This window comes from Neolamprologus multifasciatus, chromosome 22, assembly GCF_963576455.1.
Source record: "Neolamprologus multifasciatus chromosome 22, fNeoMul1.2, whole genome shotgun sequence".
NCBI classification, from domain to species: Eukaryota; Metazoa; Chordata; class Actinopteri; order Cichliformes; family Cichlidae; genus Neolamprologus; species Neolamprologus multifasciatus.
The window spans coordinates 19,254,380-19,274,116 of record NC_140459.1 but is presented as its reverse complement, the minus strand read 5'-3'; the positions used below and the strand labels follow the sequence as shown (position 1 = coordinate 19,274,116).

General features: G+C 40.9%; 1 protein-coding gene across 1 annotated transcript; it reads right to left on the bottom strand.

The window, feature by feature from the left end:
• Nucleotides 1-1,376: 1,376 nt before the first annotated feature.
• Nucleotides 1,377-18,837, bottom strand: poc1bl (POC1 centriolar protein homolog B (Chlamydomonas), like). The gene is made up of 11 exons (XM_085148623.1): nt 18,668-18,837; nt 15,419-15,871; nt 12,382-12,551; nt 10,951-11,140; nt 10,620-10,805; nt 8,906-9,023; nt 5,628-5,804; nt 4,226-4,357; nt 3,197-3,307; nt 1,881-2,033; nt 1,377-1,798 (listed from the first exon to the last, which is right to left on the bottom strand). Exons 2-11 carry the CDS (start codon nt 15,802-15,804, stop codon nt 1,667-1,669), a joined length of 1,755 nt encoding a protein of 584 aa, XP_085004749.1. The 5' UTR covers nt 15,805-15,871; nt 18,668-18,837; the 3' UTR covers nt 1,377-1,666.
• Between the last annotated feature and the right edge of the window lie 900 nt (nt 18,838-19,737).

Below are 19,737 nucleotides of genomic sequence, written 5' to 3'. Positions count from 1 at the left end.
GGTTGTTAAAATGTGAAATGCATGTTGTCGCTTAAACCATGACAACAACAACAACAAAAAGTACACATTCACACCTAGTGTAGCTGCAGCAGCTCACACTTTTCTCCTTTTGCTACACCTGGCATTTCATATAACAAAAAAACTTCTTCCTCATTCCTGACAATGCGCTGTTTGTGCAGGCGAGTAAAACAAAAGGCATGTGTGTTTGTGGTTAGTCTTTTATTCTTTCAATCATCCCATCAGTCATTTTATTTAGAAAAATCCTTCCCCATCCCCAACAGTCCAACCTCTTCTTCATATCAAGTAATCAACTTCCCTTTTGCCTCATCAGTAGTTTTTACTGGTCCCTTTAACCAAGCATTATTTACAAAGCTAACACGCAAAAGGAGTCATCTCACAATTTATCAACTAGTTTGAATATCACATATTCATAAATTCAAATTGCCATTGAGACCAAATGTAATTCAGTGGGAATGAATAGCAAAAAAATGCTATTCACCAGTCATTTTGCCAACAGTTTCACTGAATCTCTTGGTCCTTTGATCCCAGTAGAAACACTAATGTGATCTTGAGTGGAAAAAAAGAAGAAAAGAAAACTTAACAGGAGTGTTTTTGATGTAGTTTCAAGTACAGCTTACACACAAGACTCTTAAGAAAACTGGCACAGAGCTGCTCCCTTTACGGATTCTTGTGACTAAACAAAAAAACAGGCTCTAGTGAGTGTTGTTTGTAGTTTTATAGAATTGAAAAAGCTCTAAATAAATACGATGGCACATTTCATTTCGGCACGCACAGGTTTGTGAGGGATGACAGGTTCTCAAAAGCAAAGTGACAGATGGGTTTAGAGGGTATTCTTAATTTAACACAACAGGGGAGAATAGATCACAACATCCATGTCAACTCAATAAACCATCTGAGGCAAAGTACACTTTAATAAATACTTCCAATCTCATTCAGAATGTATTCTGCCACGAAACAAGCTCCATAGACAAAAGCTAGAATTGAGAGGCAGTCTAGTATGACCACAGCTCCTTCCCCTCACATGATGGAGCACGTTAGGAAGCAGCGGGTTTGGGGCAAAACGCTGCCGACCTTACATTCCTAATCCATCGCTTTCCAGCAGCCTGTTTTTCACAATTTTTTTAAAAACAAATATGAGGACATAATAAAAATAATCAATATTAATTGCACTTTAAGGCATTATTCTATAGTGCATGGTGATTTTCCGATCATGTTTCGATCAAGAAACTGGCTTTAATCTCTTTGAAGGCACTGCTTCGTGTGCTACACATCTCGCTGCTTTCAAGTTGTTGCAAAACCCGAGACGGCAATGACACTTCAGGTGTGCTGTGTACTCCACTCTGGCTGTAGAGGCACTTGGATGAAAGCAACAACAACAACAAAAGTCTTAAATTCAGCTGGTGTTCTTTAAAAAAAGACCTCACCTCTGTAGATATTCACAAAGGTTGAAAATCACTGGACTGGCAAGTCATTGGCTTAAAGTGACTTTCTCCAACACCTCTTTTTTTTCCCCCCCATTTCCATTCAGTGCAGACTTGAAAAGTAACAGAAATGGGAGCAGCGGGGTCATACCTCCGCTACAGTATTTGCTCTGTGGTCACGGAAGGCCACTTAAGGTTCCCTGCTACTATCTAGCTTCCTCCCACTACCACTCAAACTTCCACTGCTGGGTTTTGTCCCCTGGGACGCAGCGCCTCATCTGGGCATTCGTGCGGCCCTTCGTTGTGCGGTAGGCTGTCACGCACATGTCTGAGTGTGGATGATAGATGGTCCTGTCCTGAAAGGTTGGAAGTTAAAAGCGTGGAGTCAGTTTACAGGAAACTGTGAACCTGTGGCACACACATTCATGAATCCCTTACCTCTTTGAACTCCCAGATGAGACTGGGAGGTCTGACTTCCTCATCACGAGGGCAGTGCCTCATTCCGATGGAGGTCTGTCCTTCCAGTACTTCGGCACACAGCTCTTTCACAGAGTTGAAACGGATCTCCTTTTGAGATGTGTATTCAAAGTACTGGAGCGAGAAACAGACACAGTTATTTGGCTATTTTTTCTCCATTTACAGTTAAAATGTATTTCTTTGACACAAGCTTGTATTCACACATTTCTCTGAAAAGAAGCAGAGACTAAGAGGTTAAAACTTTTCCTTCTTCTTTCTTCTGCTACATCTGTCTTTTGTGTAGAAAGCCAATTAGTGCAGTTTGGTATTTTTTTTCTTACCCACTAGGATTACAGGATGTTTTACTCTGCTGTTGCACCACGGCTATAAATGCACTATATGGTGCGTCGGCGAGTGTGTCGAGGGATCTCATGAGCAAAGTCGGGGCCTTGGCCCTTTCAATCAAGCAGACATGAGCACAAACCCAACTCTTCCCCTCTGGTGTCATTTCAACAACCTGGTCCGGTGGGACAAAAGATGCAATGCTCCCTGTGCTACCCGTTAAGCGGAGGGTCAGGTAATCAATCTTTATACTTCCCCATCCTTTTCTTCACATCTCATACATCTTTCAGTTGCACTGGGGCCCCGTTATGGTCGTTTCTAATAAAAGACTTACTCGGGGTCCACTGTCTCTGGCTTCAAACTTATTTATCCAGGCTGTGCCATTCATTCTGCCCGTGAGGCTCATGTATCTTTTAAATGGAACGTGGTTCTTATGTGTGCCAGGAAAAGGGGCAGGATCGAGGTGGTGAAGGGCCTTCAGGTTTTTGTTTCACCGAGAAGCCATTCAAACATTGATTTTCAGTCACACATGGCGCTTTTTGTGACTGAGGACACCTGATGCGGCGCATCAATGGGGTAATCAGAGATAAGAGCCAGGTTGAAGATCCACAGAAAGAAGTTCTGCCTATTGTCTGACTCCAACATTAAATATACATTCTCGCAGATAAATAATCTGGTGCTTTCTAAACCAGCCGTTACTGGAATTGGAAAAAAAAATGTGCACCTTTTTTTCCAGCTATGTGTGGATGCAATACCACATTCAGTTTTCCATTCATTACATTCAAGTCATGTTGGACACACCAGCAGAGAGTAATTTTCTGGTGTGAATCAACTGTGGCAGCTTGTTTTAGGGGTTAGCAGAAAGTCTTGACATTTCAAGATATATCTCCCACGGGGGCCACGAGAAGCTGTGGGATTGTGTCAAGAAAGAATAAACACTGAAATGCCTGACGTACCTGGTTGCCTCCTTGGCCGTGGCAGCCAAAAAGAGAAATCTGGGAACCTGTGGGAATGTGCTCTGGAGCGTTGTAGTCAAGGCACTCTGAATGTATTCCTGAGCTACGCACCTGGCAGGAAGAGAGCAGCAAATATTAATAACAAGTGAAATGCGGCACTGTTTATCGATTCCTGTGAGGACTCTTTTTTTCTTGGATTTATTCTTTGCTGGCAGGTTAGACTTTAAGGCCACGTAGGATGCAACACCCCTGAAGATGGTGGATTCAGTCATCTGATTAAATCATTAAATGACGGTATATCACCAGGAAGCGAAAACAAATTAAACCTTTGCCATTTTGCTTATTTTCCACATCAGTACACATATATTAATCAATATGAAATAAAACGTACTTTCACCCAGTTTCATAAGAAAATGTAAATGTTTCTTTGTCTGAGTAATGCCGTTCTTTTAGGTTTTGTCACCGTGTACCTGTAGTGTGGGTGTGCATGCAAATTTCAGACAGTTCTGACAGCAGAACATTTGAGATTTCGGACGATGCCCTCGCTGTAGCATTTGACTTCACAGCTGTCACTGGGAAATGTGTGTCGACGTGGACAGGTGGTGGATTTTTGGACATTATAACTAAAGAAGAAATCTTTGAGGGAATTTTCTTTTTCGCTTCAGAAAAAAACAGAGACATTGCTGTGGCTAAAATGTAATTGTTTTAAAATCCAACACTGAGCCAAGAGCAATTTTTCTGTAAAGCATTTTATAACAGGAGACTTCACCAGATGTCTGAATTAGAAAGGTCTTGAGCCCAGTCAAATGGATTTCAAAGCCTTCCCACTTTCAATGGAGTTTTCTCATATCATGTCTCACCCGAATACTTTTGTTTCACACTTGAATGATGAATGAAGACACAGCCGTATTGCTGTCTTTTATAAATCACAACAAGATCTGCCATCAGTCCAAAAACTAAATAATTAATCTTGCACTAATGGGATCAATAACAGAATTCAGACACAGCATCTGAAAAGGAGACACTTACAGCCCCGTGCCAGCCCTCCCTGTCCTCAGGTACATGTAGTTCAGGGTAGATATTCTTCAGATACCACTCAAAGCTGTTGCATTTCAGCTTCTCCCTCAAAAGTAGCCGTTCTGAAATATTCCCATATTTCTCCTGTGAAGCAACCACACAATGCATGAGTCACTGCTGTGGGTGAAAAAGCTGGTTAGATTTAGGAGAGTTTATTAAGAATGTACATTTATGGACAGTATCGCTTTATTTATACATTGCAGCTACATTTTAATCATTAGAGCATGCACACTTTTCTTTAAATATACACTGTATGGACAAAACTACTGGGTCACTAACACATTACACCTACAGGAGCTACTGGAAACCATGCAATGAAGTTTGCAATGAAGAATGGGTGTTTTCATAAAGGACACAGTTAGACTTTTAAAGCAAATATTTACATCCTGGATATGAGAGGTGAATCCGGCTCCTGTAACTCCAAAAATCAAGTTCAAATAAGAATCTCAGGAAGCCAACTAGGTTATTGCCAACAATGCATGTTTTAAATAGCTGTGTTTGCTAAGGCGTGAAGTCTACCCTAGGAGTCTAGAGTTATTCCTTTGGCATGATTGAGGATGGATTATAACAAGACCGCCTAACACACACACACACACACACACACACACACACACACACACACACACACACGCACACACACACACACACACACACACAAAACTAATTCAATCATAAGATTTCTGATCTATCGAGTACTTTTTCTTTGTGATCCTTACTGCATTGTGCTCCCAATCTCAAAATTAACAAGAAAAAATATTTAAAATAAATGAACAAAAAAACAACATAAAACAATAATTCCTTATAGAAAATACATTTATAACAGCTGTTCTTTCTTTAGAAAAGTGTAAAGAAAAGTTGGAATATCAACATGATTAAATGTATTCAATGAAAATTATATAGCTCATTAATCAAACTAGTCACACGTCTATCGCTCTATAGCTGCATGACAAATTATGACAGCAACGTAATAGACTTGGAGCTGATGATCTTGGTCTGTGCTGTGTTCAATCTCCCCTGACCAGGTAATTTACTGTTTGATCAAAGATCCCTGACATTAATAATGCACTTTTTTTTTCAGATAGTTGAAACTGAGATACATGAATCTTTGATGGTGCCCAATACTCAGAACCTGAGAGGCACAGCACTCACACCATACACACACGTGAACACCCTCAGTACCTCAATACACCTAACCCACTCAGTCAGATACTGATCTTATATCCACACCTACAGGGGGCAGTTAGATGAATCATCTAAATCTGACACCAAAAATAAACTGTTCAATTTACTGTCTAAACATGGTGCTGGATAGTGTTACAACATATCAGTGCATGAAACACGCAAAGTGTCTTACCTTTCTGGCTGGAGGGTTCCTGTTGTAGAAATGCTTTTTGTAAGAGTCCATCCAGACCTCTGCAGCTCGGACAGTATTCTGGAGGAAATTGGGCCGTGCGTAAGGGGCTTTTTTAGGGAACACATGTCCCACGTGCGAGCAGGGATGAATCTCCAGGCTGCCCCCACACTGCCACACCTAAGGGTGGCAGATATGTAAGTAAGTAAAGTAAAATGTACTTATATAGCACCTTTCTAGATAACAACTGTGTCATAACAACAATCAAGAAATAAAAAAAAAAATACAAATATTAAAACACAAACTCTTTAGTGGAGTCCACAGATCTCAAATGTTAATGTTACCTGATTTCAAGTGAAGTTTCTACAATATGTTAACATGCTCACAACACGAGTAAAAAACAAACACAATCACGTTTCCAGGATTGTGTTTGTCAGGAAAATTAAGGTCAAGTACAAAGATGGCTGCTGAGCAGCCCAAGCACAAGCGATGTGTAAACTGGGCTAAAAGTAAAGAGTGTCCCTCTCACCCGATGCCTCTAATTGTTTTTATTTTGTAACGTATTTCTCTCTCTCATGCAAGTATCTTTATCTAGTACTTAAACCATAGATGGGTGTGAGATGTGTGCCCCACCAGTAACGCATGTTCTCAGTATTCATGGGTTATCACACCTATCTTCAAACTCAGCCTTACACACATGTCAGGCGACTGCATTTTGCATGCTTGTGTTACTTTTGTCTTTTCCCTAATTTATGTCTTCTCTGCCCTTCATCGTCCTGCCTGCGACCTGGAAATTAATCTCAGTACGCCTTGTCGAAGGACGCCTCAATTCCTACAGGGAAGGAAGGAAGACAGACAAGAGAGGAGGGTTGCTGCAGGAGCCATAATCAAGAATGCACAAGTGTTTGCTTTGCTAGAGTATTTTTACCTTCAGTGTATAAAAAAACCATGCTACTCAGGTAGAATATGTAAACAATAGTAGGAAGAGGACACTTTTAAACAACCAGTCTTTTTTTATTCATACATTTCTTTCAGTGGATGATCAAACAGTCTGCCCTTCACTTCTTATGTGTGATTAAAATGAGCCATATTACAAATTTAATCAAAAGTAGCCGGCAACATAAAACATCATGAGCACGGTTACACCTGCAGTCATAAAAATGCAGCAGCGGTTGGGCTATAACAAAACGATTTACGACCAAGCTTTGCCACATCTAGGATTAAACTGACATTGATTTAAAATGAGGCTCCAAGGCAAGGATGTCTCATATTGTTAAAACACCTGTTGCCTCAGCTCCTTGATCCTCGTGTCCTTTCCTCCTCACATCTTTAGTGGGAAGGATTAAGATGCAAGGAAAGGGAGTCGAGAATGTAAAATTTGAGTAATGGGAAACGGAAATACCTGTCCACAGGCAGACATATAAAGGTTTATCAAAGGTGCCTGTGAAGATTGTTTCTACTGCTGAAGATTTTTCCAAAACAACATTTTGCAAAAACGCACAAGGTAAAAACATTACCAGCTTCACCTCACTGCTGGTAAACAATTATAGACCACATGGAGACCCTTCACATGGGACAGCGGAGGGTTGGGGGATTACTAACACTTGGGCCACCTATTTCCTGTACATTTGACCTGATGGACCTCAACCATCTTTAATGCGTGCCTTTGACACCTGTGTAATTTTTTCCCGCTTTGGACTGCATCATCCACAATGGATCTTTTTCCCAGCAGCCACTCTGACATGAAATCGTGGGCAAAGACAGCTGTTACTAATCGCCTTAATGAGGGCTCAGCACTGAAACAGATCAGAACCGTCATGACTGCAGTACTAACACCTGTGTTTGACTACTACATTTTGTCAAATGGCTGCTGTGAAACAAGTCTATTGTGGTGTGTTTGGACAATAACACTGTGCACAGTTTTCCATCAAATATTACAACATGGTGATTCAGCTTCTTAACATTATTTTTAAGTCCTTATATTATAGGAACAGCTTGAGAGAGACAGGTCATGGGGAAAAAACAGAGGTGGTGGTAAGCCGCACAGCTGCTGTTGTAAGTTGGTGTAAGGTTGGTGCACTGGGCATGTGCTGTATCTGTAAGCTGTTGGTCGCCACATGATTCTGTTTAACTTTATGTGTATCGGTCCACCTTGTCTTGATGTTCCTTTTAAACAAAGATTACAAAACATGATCTACTACAGGTATTATCTGAATGAAGAAACTGTGCTTTATCAATCTTACCACAAAGGTTCAACACATACTTTTGTGAGTCATACGGCTGCATTTATAATAGAACCTACATAGACAATATCTTTTTACCTTACATTAATGGCTGGATCGTTCACCATTGATCAAACAAAAGATTAACATCCTTAAAGAAATGGTCTGGTATTGATTTAGTGCTTTTCTACACAAGTCTTATTAACCATTTACCCACACATTCACCTAAGTGCTTTTTTAATTCCCACACTCGCACTCCGCATTGGGGTTCAGTTTCTTACCTAAAGATAATTTGACATGCAGGTTGGAGGAGCCAGAGATCAAAATACTGACCTTGTGATTAGTAAATGACCCACTCTACCTCCTCCTACACAAGGCAAAGCCATTATCATATGTCCATAGGCAAACAGCTAATGCAAGACAGTCCTTTCCATCTTAATTCAGAAAGCATTTTACACCGCACCACTATTTTTCAGCAAGAGACCTAGAAACCAATTCACTAAACATAAATTATGTATGGGCAAAAGTCCCGGTGAGAGGCATTTTTGTTTCCACATGCATAACATATCACTCAGCTGAACAGCCCATTCTTCTTCACAATGCAGACAAATACACACTATAAATCATACACACACAATTTACATTCCTAATCTTGCATGCTCCTGCTTAAAATCTGTGCCAGCTTGATTGACGCCAGCAAGTGAAAAGTGACACCAACATCACAACAAGGTACCAGCCAATATAAGGCTGCAGTTTCACATACCCTGACTGACTGTGATCTGACACTGACTCACGCCAACTACGCACCAGCGTGCACAGGATAAACATTTTCTAACTAAATTTAATGATCTTTCTCTCTGCTCTCTATCGCAGTAAAAAAAAAAAAAAAAGCTGAGTAAAGATATGGTTTGTCTGGATCTGGTAACAAAGCAACTCAGATTAGTGAGTCTTTCGCAAAATGTTTTAAAAGAACCACTCAGGTCTAATATCGATTAAGTGGCCCTGTGGGGGCTAAGCAGATACTTCACTGTGATTCTGAGTGATGGAAAATTAACTCACCCTGAAAGAGAGCTCCAGGTTTTCTCCTCCCCACACATCCATGCCCATGTCATACGTGCCCAGATACCCAAAGTAGGCCTTGCTAACAGCAAATAATCCCCCGGCCATAGTAGGAGACCTGTGAGAATACAAGGAAAACAAAATCATTTTTATCATGGCCATGTTCAATCCCGTTACACAGAAAAACTCAGCGAATCCCTCTGCGCAAGCAGTTGGCGATAGTGGGGAGAAGAAAAAAAAAAAACTTCCTTCAACAGGAAGAAATGTCTGGTTGAAACAGGCTTAAGGAGGGCAGCAATTTGCCTTGAGCAGTTGGGGTTAGAGGAAAGCTATGAAAAAAAGGCTCTGAAACAAAAATTACAGAAAGGGACACAAAAAAAGATGACAGGGAGAAAAATAACACAAATTATGGAACAGAAGATACAAAGTTACTGAACTGTAACAGTGTCATACAAGTGAACATCGGTATGTAACCTTTCACTCAATGAATCCAATCAGTTCCAACCAAATCCATGCATACTTGCAGAGACTGACATATGGATGGTTTAGGGTTTCCTAGGTTCAAAACACCTTAAAAGTGGAGCTAGTACCAGTCTCTGAATTAAATAGGGAGCTGGTTCCCCAGGAAAGAGGTTTATAGTCGAAGGCTCTAAGAACCACAAGTGAACCTGCCCTCTGGCAGCAGAGTGCTCTACTGGAATAATACGGTACCACTGTCCTTAAGATATGGTGGGGTTTTGGTTCATTAAAGGCTTTATGTGTGAGGAGTATGCCAATGACGATAAGATAATTTGGGAGATATATCATTTCTTATGCTTTATTCTGATTATCTGAAAGCTTATAAGAGAACTGCTGCGACATCTTGATATTAACAAGTGTAAATAGTCCAGCTTAGAAGTTAAAAAAAACTATAATTAAGTCCATAAGTTTCTGGATAATGACAGGACTTTTGTAATTTTTGTAATTGCAGACTTTCAACTTTTATTCAACTGTTTAAGCAAAACTAACTACATTAACTGTTTAGGAAATTGCACACGTAAGACAAACTGGAAACTGATGAATACAAACTAAACTGTCCTGGTGAGGCTAATTTAATATCAGTGTTTTCTTTTACCTGTATTAAAATGTTGTGTCAGTGGTGTCAAATGCAGCAAAGAGATGGGAGGACGAGAATATAGACAAGTTGATTAACTGAGGCTATGAGAAAATGATAAGGTAGCAGGAAGCATAATGGATTTCCCAGTGTTTTAAAGATCAATCACACAGTGAGGATTTCTCCTGACTCAAAATGGGCATTTGGGGAATGACTATGAATACAAACACTACTGGTCTCAATAAAGTTAAAACAGTCTCTGTTACCTCACTTAACAGTGGTCTATCTAGTTTCATATTACTCTGGCCATTCAGTGTTGCATGTTAATCTTGAGTAAATGAAATCCTCCTTTAAAAAAAACAGCCACAATGCTTTTTCTTTCGGGGAAAGACAAAACATCTTTTGGGGAAGCAATATTTTTATGTGCTGGGCAAACCCTAAAAATTTGAGGGTTTAATAAAAGTATAATTTAATAAGCAAGTAAAAAGTAATAAAGTATGCAAAGTGACAAATTAGTAATTAAAGGTAGATTACGCTTCATGAGAGCAGATCTCTTCACTGACATGTGTCAAGCTGATAAAGTGATCTGAAAGTAGGCCTTGGAAAGTACCATACTGTTACCTGATGGGGTCAATGTGAGACTTGCGCCTCTTGCGTTCCATTTCAGGGACAGAGTGCCACTGAAAGGTGAGTCTCCAGTCAAATCCTCCGATCATTGGCTCATCTGTTTGCATGTAAAACGCAAACGTGTTCCAGTCGATGGTGTCGATCACAGGGCACACGATGGTACTCGCATTCTCAGAAATCCTAAGAGACCATAACAGGCAGAAAGGAGGGTGGCAGGAAAAAATGAAAAGAAGGGGGGAAGAAAAGTTGATTCAATGTGAGTCTTAAAGCTTAAAAACAATTTCTTCCTGTTTCGGTTAAGGTTGTTAAAAATGTATTTAGGCACCTTTCCAACAGAGGCTCAATCCAGCCAGGAACACACTCACAGTGGCAGTCAAGAAATGTCAGCACGTCACCGGTGGCATAGGTGGCGCCAATGAGACGTGCACGAACCAGCCCCTCCCTTTTGTTGGTGCGGATAAGACGCACACGTTGCAGATCACTGATGTAGTCGGCTAGCTTGGATTTCAGGTAGCCTATTTTTGTAATGCAAACACAAAGAAATCATAATATCAAATGATTTAGTATTAAAACAAGTGGACAGACACACAGCTACTTCTATATTTATGGATTATGAAGTGAAATGTTCATCAGCTCTTGACACAAAACAATCATCTTGTCACCAACTTATTACTCCTTCATTTGTGTTTTATTGGCTGCTCACCATGCGTCATTACTACAGAACTGCATACTAGTCCCTGATGATTTGGGAAATACCAGCACCCTGTTTTATTGCATATTTATCATGTTTATTGAGGCAATGCTGGTTGACACACGTCAACACTAAAACTTGATACGCTAGATCCGGTTTAGGCAGCTTTAAAGGAGAAAGCTGTCACTCCTCCAGCAGCCGGCTGTCTGGTTTAGGAGTGGCATGTCTAACATTCCAATTGGTCAGAGTGGCTGGAGGAAAGGAAATGATGTCACTGCAACTCAGTGCTCAGTGAGGTCATCTTTATGGTGTAATGTCTCTGATCCGCACAGACTAGACTTGCTGTGACCAAATACTAATTCCATTAAGACAGACAGACATCAAGCACCTCCTATATCCAGTTTCTGAGGTGTAGTAGTATCATTCTTAAAGTCAGCACAAGTCAGCAGACAATCCATTTACTGATGAAAACTGCAAGATGTGACTGAAAGCACCCCAAAAGCCAGGGGGCAGACGCAGAGTGTAGACTGTTTTGCTACTGTTGTGCTGTTCCTGAGGTCCAAACGTTCCTGCTTACAAAGATGCTGGCTAAAGATTTATATTGCTTTGTTCTTAAATGACAAAATAACAAAATTTACTGGAAACAAAATCACACAATCACAATTTTAAACACAACTTTTTTTTTAATTTAATTACCTGGCCAAGTTTTACATTTCTTATCCTTCCTGAGCAGATTTATCTGCTCTGGGAATATTGTCAGGACAGGAAATGTGTCAGGACTTGTTTCAGAGGACTGTTTTTTTTTTCTAATTGCTCTATTCAAAGGCATTCACTATTCATCCCACTATAGACAGCATCTTTATTTCTATATATAGCAGGCTCCTTCTTGAATCGTCTTTTGTACTTTGTCACTGTGCCAAAATCAAAGCGGCACGCAAATGAGGTTTGGTTCAAATGGTTTACTAAACTAGGCCGAGGCTGTCAGTCAGCTTTGTTGCACAGCTCGTAGGACAACTTTTTGCCCATTTTACTTGTACAGAGACAAAATTACACACGCTTACAAACCTCGGTCACTGAAGTCATCGACAAGGATGATCTCTTTCAAGAGGACGGCAGGCGTGGTTTCCAGCACGCTGTGAATGGTCCTCAGCAGGGTGGACCAGGCCTCGTTGTAGAAGGCTATGATCACAGAGGTGGTAGGTAAATGTCGGTAGTCAAACTTCTTACTTCGGCATCTGAGGCATGCAAGTGTGTTTGTGTGGGTGGAGAGAGACAGAGTTGACACAAGCTTTAGTGTACTGTATATTCATGGAGACACAACAGCACTGTAAATGAACTCATACAAGCATGAAATTATTTTTCATATGGCCAGAGCAGGCTCAGCGACAAGTGTGGCAGGAGGAGGCTTCTGGTCCTAATCCAGATGGCACTCATTAAAACAATAAAGAGAAGCAGAAATATAGATGGGGGTAGGGAGCGTATTACACCAATGAGCAACATACCACAGCAGCACTCTGGGAGAGATTTGGGGGGGGGGGGGTGGAAAAAAAAATTGGGACCAAACAGAGAGCGAGGAGAAATACTGAGAAATCAAAAGCTGGAAAATGGAGAAAGAGAGAGCAAAATATGACACAGAAAGGCAGGAGAAACACGAAAAAAAAAGGGTAAAATGTTTCTGTAAGCATAAGACTGTGAAAGCACAAAATTGGCACAGATTTTTAGCAATTTTGTAGTCAGAGTTCCAATTTACAAATATGACATTGCTGGAAGTGAGTTGGACACAACAAATCAAATGAGCTACTTCACCCTCCCCTCAGAAGCACTGTGTTTATAGTGCTGCAGTTTCATCACAACAGAGCCTAAAGCTAATCCGCTAAAAAAAAAGAAAAAAAAAAGACACCTGCTGGAGGAAACGGGAAAATAGTAATGGACTAGGTGCAGAACTACAACAAACATATACACCACTTCAAAATGAATAAACCTGGGAGGACATGACCCATTTGCTTACAGATTCACAAGCCCTAAAGCCAAACAAAAAGACTAGCACATCTGGAGCAGTCTGACAAGAAGAATGAGAATGTTACTGTTCTTAGATCTTACCGAGTGTAATAACAGCCAGTCGTGGCCATAATTTAGTCCTACGGCATGTTATCTGACAAGCAGCGGAAGTATATCAGCTGACATAACAACAAAACAAGTGCATAAATATATAATATGTTCATACAGAAAACACCCAGAGCACTGCTGCATCCGTGTCACATCTGTACTCGTCAAAATGTCCCTTTGCCACTGCTAGGCCCACGTCACCAATCGTTACAAGGAGTTCATCTCTATACAAACTACTGCAAGGAATGCTATTATAGTGAGGTGTGAAAGGGATATGTCATGGTTTAACATTATTTCTGAAAAGGAACAGGGTGTTACTTTCAGCCACTGAGACATTTTCCTCCACCCGACGAGAGCATCTTTGTGTGTGTGTGTGTGTGTGTGTGTCCCAGTGGTGACAAGGGTTACTCCGGTTACACCTAGGTGACCCATGAGACTCATTTTTCCAGCTCCACTTTAAATAACATTTAGCTTGGGGCATAAAGAGAACAATTGTATTTAGCTGTGATTGCAAATTTGATGCTAAAATGATCTATAATGCTTTACAAATATACTCCAAGGCATTTAAAACAAACACACGGCCTTTACACAATCGAATGACGGTTCTCGCCAAGTTGATGCTGATGCAACATCTGGGTTTCATTAGCATGAGAGGCAGTAAGCGAAGAGACAAAAGGCCAAAGGGCCGAAGGAGAAACTGCTAATAAAAGACATCACACGGTGTATTTCAGCTGCTGACAACAACCGAGGATGAAATGAATCAAATCAGGCAAAAAGCCTCTTACAACAACTTCACCAAGCCCTGCACTGGATCACACGAGCCTTCATGCTTGTCTCTAACTGTCAGTGAAAATGTGATTCCAGTAAAGAGTTCAACTTAATCTCTACTGAGTAATTTGTAACCGTTGTAGCACTGAAGATGTTCCAGGCAATATTCAAGGCCTCGTGTATTGGCAAGGAAAATAGAAAGCATTAAAAAAAAAAAAAAAACAATTTAAGTGACTTTTCTCTCAACTGGTTGTCAGATGCCATCACTCAGTAACAGTGTTGGGCAGTAACGGAATACATGTACCGCCGTTACGTATTTAAAATACAAAATATGAGTAACTGTATTCCGTTACAGTTACCGTTTAAAAAGGTGGTATTTAGAATACAGTTACTTTGTTGAAATAAATGGATTACACGGCGGTACTTCCCTGTTTCATATTGTCGCAGGTCAGGACTGTTTGGGTTTTGTTTGACAGCTACATTCTGTTGTTCCAGGCGGCAGCGTTACGGTTGCCATGGTTACAGGGTGACACTCTCTCTCTGCATGTTTCCTGTGTGAGAGAGCGCCTTTTTGTTGTTGTTGTGCTAAGCTAATAGGCAGAATGCTACCGGTGTAGCTCTAAAGAATGTAGCATCATAGGCAGTGTAGTCCGTGCTGCAGGGAGAATGGACTGCCATACCCGTTATGTGTCTGTGAGCGCGAGGTGGGAGAAAAAGGAAAAGTACGAGCTGTCATCGAGCAAAAACGGGAGCTGGAAGCATGTAAATATAATAATAACCACTGCAGCCAAGAAGCGTGCCTGAGGAGCCCAGTTGTAAGTAAGCTATTAAGACTCGACTGTACACCGTGTTCGTGTTTTCCTCCAAAAACAATAAGTTCCTTTGGAGCAGCCGTTCAACGCCTCTCTTTGTATCTCGCAAGCAAAGTTGACCCAGACAACAAAGTAAAGCTATTTTTTGGCTACGAGCCCGACACGGAACCCACCGTATTAGCCAGAGGTCCCTTTACTACGGTTCGGAGCCGCGGACCTTCAGTAACAGTAATAAATCACAGCAATAGTACATTGACGTAGTTGTAAACAGCATGATAATATATTAAGTAATCCAAAGTATTCAGAATACGTTACTCTCATTGAGTAACGTAACGGAATACGTTACAGAATACATTTCGGGGCATGTATTCTGTATTGTTCTAATTCTGTATTATTCTTGTTTTTTCTGTACTCACTCTTTCATCCTGTGGTCCTGGATGTGCCGATGGAGGGAGATCTTGTCGCTGACATAAATATTGATGGCGTAGTGCTCCACGCTGTCCTCCTCCTGCTTCTTTTCTTCAGGGCTCAGGTTGAGGTGTGTGGTCCGGCCCCACTCCCCTGGCGCATTGTTGTCTGGTGGTGGTTTAATGTACAGAGGCCTAGCCAGCTGCTCATCATTCCCACTCTCCTCTGAGACCAGCTGTCGTGCCTTAAGATTTTGGTCTTTAACCTCATCCTCCACAGAGGAAGAGAAAGGGAAAGAGGAGCGCTCCAACAGCAGATAGCCAAGCCACAGCACCCACAGGAGGAAACCAGCCTTGGCCAGCAAGGCCAGCTTTCGAGAAACACGCCCCCTCATGACAGGAACCACCAAGGAAGGACAGTGACAGGCTGAGCTTCAGGGTGCCCTTACAGGACACAAGCCTCTGGAGGAAAGAAAGAAATAGACAAAAGTTTATAATCACACACATTTTATGTCACATTTTAAAGCAAACCACAAAAGGAGGCGGCTGAGAAACACCGCTGACAGGAGCAGACTATCAGAACTCATCTCAACAAAGCTCTCCCATTAGATAAGGCTTAATCAAGTAAGAACCCAAGTTCTTAATCTAAACACTTACATCCACGAAAGATCGTATCTGCCTCTAAATGCACAAGTGCCCTGAGGACATCGCTCCCATTGACCAGACCAGCGGTAATCAATGCCGACATCATAAATATGCTTGCATGCTCAGGGCCACATTAAGATGCTCATTAAATACAAATTGCAAAGATGGAAGAGGCTAAATTATGGCTCACACGGCAATGTGCTGAATAAATTAAGTCTGATGCACTCCAACGAGAGATATGTCAGTCTGATAAAATTAATTAAAACTGAGCTGTTTTATTCCCAGTGAATCGCACTGAGTCTTACCGGAAATGTTTCTCACATCTGTGCCTCATATACAGTCAGATTTTTTTCCCCTAAATCCAAAAGTTATATCAAGTCTTTTAAACATTCACCTTTTATAATTTTCCTTCCTTTTCATTTTTGAATACCCTAAACATATATGACACATATTTGCAGCGAAGCAGAAAACACATACTTAAAGACAGTGGTCAAACAGCCAGGTTTAAGCATGCCTTTTGTTTAGATTTGGGTTTAATTCATTGTTAACTTGGAAACCTTTTAAAAGACTTGATTTTTTAAAAATCTGGTCTTTTGAAGGATTTCTCATTTTAAGACTTGTGTTCTCTTCCACTCAGCCAAATTCAAGGCTGATTGGAAGAAACCTTAAAAAACATTTTTTTTTTTTTAAAAAAAAAAAAAGAAAGAAAGAAATTGGAATAGGAATAGGAAAAAAACGGTATTTTTTGGCTTTTTTGAAAAACAGGATTTGCCCGGGTTAATCAGTACATAAAGACAGCAGTTTCGACATTTGCATTGGCTTAGCCTGCCAAAAGCTACGAGAAGCCTGTGGTAAAAACAGACCACTTAGCTATGTTGACACTGATCTGGATGTAATCACATAATTGTGTTGCATTAATATTAAAGCAGGGTGCCATTTGCCGTAGTGCCAGCTAATGTCAGACAGGCTTAGTGGCAATAATGATTCACACACATACATACACAGTCCCACACACCACAGCAGGGCTTATCCCTCCTCACAGAACAGGCTAATGATGGTTATTTCCAACTTTTACCAAAAGAAAAATGCAAATTATGAGAAAAGTTTGGCTTAAAAAGGCCTTTGAGGAAACGCTTTAAAAGCAAATAGAAAAATCAAAGAGTGCACGCATCCGCAGTGCAGAGTAAAAAAGAAACTCAATTGCCAATGGGAGTCCTTCAAGGCAGCAGCGCAGCCTTTTCACTCCAGTCTGGGCTGTGGCCAGAGAACTCTGGACTCCTGGGGTTTCAAAATGGAGACGCCTGCAAACAAAACCCCCTTTTATTAGCAGTCCATCACACCTTCCACTCTCTCTGAATCTGATAGCCTTACCCAGGGCAGCTGCTTGGATCATGCGGGGCAGAGGGCTAAGATGCAACGTTAATCCTGACCTGCTTTTTGGTCATGAAACAAAAACACACAAAAAGAAGGGAGACGAGGGATAGCATTGGTTTCCTGGGGTGCATTTTCTGCTGCATGTCCCACCCAGAGAGCAGTGAAAGGATGGGTCAATAGCTGATAAAATAAGACTCTATGTTAGAGTCACTTAAAATTCTGATGTCATGAAGCCCCAACTTCTCTCCACGGTCAGCCTGGAATGAACACTATGTACTGCATACATTGCACGCTTCATTTCCTTGTCAACCAGTCCAGAAACGACAAATAGCTGTAAATGGTGTAATATCCAAGAGGCACTAGCTGAACAGGTTACACAAACAATGTTTGACAAAGCAAAGCAACTCTTCCCCACCAACCGACTGGCTCTATTTCATTTTAAGAAGACAGGGATCACTGACTCATCTGAGCAACACAAACAGCTCTCAGCTGCACTCTGTGTATATGGTACTGACAAAAAGGAGCCTGGGTGGGATGAGTGATGATGGCAGGCTTAATTTAACTGTTGTCTCTGACACACAAACAAACCCAAACACACTTGAAACACACTTTAAAACAACGCTCCCCCTCCTCGCTTTATTAAAGCTGATAGATGCTCCAAATTAAAGCAAAGGTAAATCTCGAGTGATCAAACTTTTATCTTAATTTGTATTTATGAGGAAAGGGGAGCTTTGAGGAAAAGAGAAATAGCAGTGGAGAGAGCGCCTGTCTCGAAAGCTGCAGTCGTAACACGCAAGTTCAGCAACAGGTCTCCGGATCTGTCAAACTAAATCAGTGTTTGGCTCCTAACTAGTCGTACAGTCAGCAGAGAGAGCAAAAGCCTCCGCTGACCCCCCTGGATGAAGGTCGCATTAAACACACGCATAGCACAGCAGCAGCGCGCGCGCGTGTGTGTGTGAATGTTTGTGTGGGAAGAATAACCTCAACTTTCTACAAAGCCTCCACTTGAATTAGCAGCTACTAGAGGCTAAATGACAACCTCTTCCTACTTTCAAAGAAAGTCCACATTAGTTGTAGTGCCAAAGTTTTTTAAGTTTAATTACTGCTAAACGAGTGAGGAGAGCAAATAGATTTTATCGACATCGTCAACAGACAAACTGTACTTTGAACTTGACGACACATTGTAGCTGGGAGAGGATTTCTGTGAAGAAAGACGAGGTTAGCTTGTGTTGAGTTTACCTTCGCAACAAGTTACATGTCTCGGAGTTACTTCGAGAGAGTTGAGGCCGTTGTCTGTCAGCCTGGCTGCGGTCTTCTCACACTCAAACCTCTGGCTTGCAGATGTCAGCATACCCACATCCTTTCCTCCACACTGGGTTTCTGACCTCTGTCAAGACAAACTGAAAAACTACAGCGGTTCCGCCGAAACCTTTCAAAATAAAAGTCCAACAATGACAGGAGTTTAACAATAAGTATACATAGGAATAAAACATTAAAAAAAACATCTTTATATGTACAGAAGTATGTGTTTATATGTGGTATCATTATCCATTAATGTACGTTACATAAACGTCAATGTGTATTTTTTCAATAACCTAAATTATTCAATGAATAACACACGTAATTGCTCGTTTAAGCTATACGGTACCCCATGGTTTGTACTTATGTATGTTGTCTACAATAGATTTTTACTTCTTGACATTTCGTCATATTAACTTCCTCATTCAAAAACGCGGGGGGTGGGGTGGGGTTGTAGTTGGTACTTCCGGTGTTGTTAGCAACGTCTCCAGTGAAATTGACGATGTACTTCATGCTAGCCTGTTAGCTATTCATTTGGCTCTGTCTACAACTGAAACCCCACAGGTTTTTAATAACTTTAAACTTTGCATGTGACAGCCTTTGTATGTGACTGTCTTTGTATGTAACTTTGGAGTGATGACTATAAACTTTATATCCTGACGTGAGTTTGTCTAAACTTTAATTTGTGCAAAAACTCCGATACCTTTCGAGATAAACACTCGACCTGCACTTGAAAACAATGATCTGAAGCACTTCGTCATTTTACGATGACTTTATAAGAGCCCAAAATGTTTGACTCATGTGTCGCTGCTTTCTAAAAACAGTCATTTTACAAAACGATACACCCACTTAGAAACTCCTGCCACGTTTGTAGTACGTTTATGAGTTGATAACATCAGCTGAATGAATGAACCTTCTATCCAAATGTAAAGAGTGTCACTGTTTGCATATCATGAAGACATAGCAGACATAATGCAAGAGAAAAAAATAACATGAGCTGGTGTTTTACC

Bases quoted from the DNA above. Each gene is read 5' to 3' on its own strand.
- poc1bl (XM_085148623.1), bottom strand. From the start codon at position 15,804: ATGAGGGGGCGTGTTTCTCGAAAGCTGGCCTTGCTGGCCAAGGCTGGT. The intron at 10,806-10,950 runs GTGCCTAAATAC...ATGGTCTCTTAG, and splicing joins ATTGAGCCTCTGTTGGAAAG to GATTTCTGAGAATGCGAGTA. The intron at 9,024-10,619 runs GTAACAGTATGG...GTATTCTCACAG, and splicing joins TCTCACATTGACCCCATCAG to GTCTCCTACTATGGCCGGGG.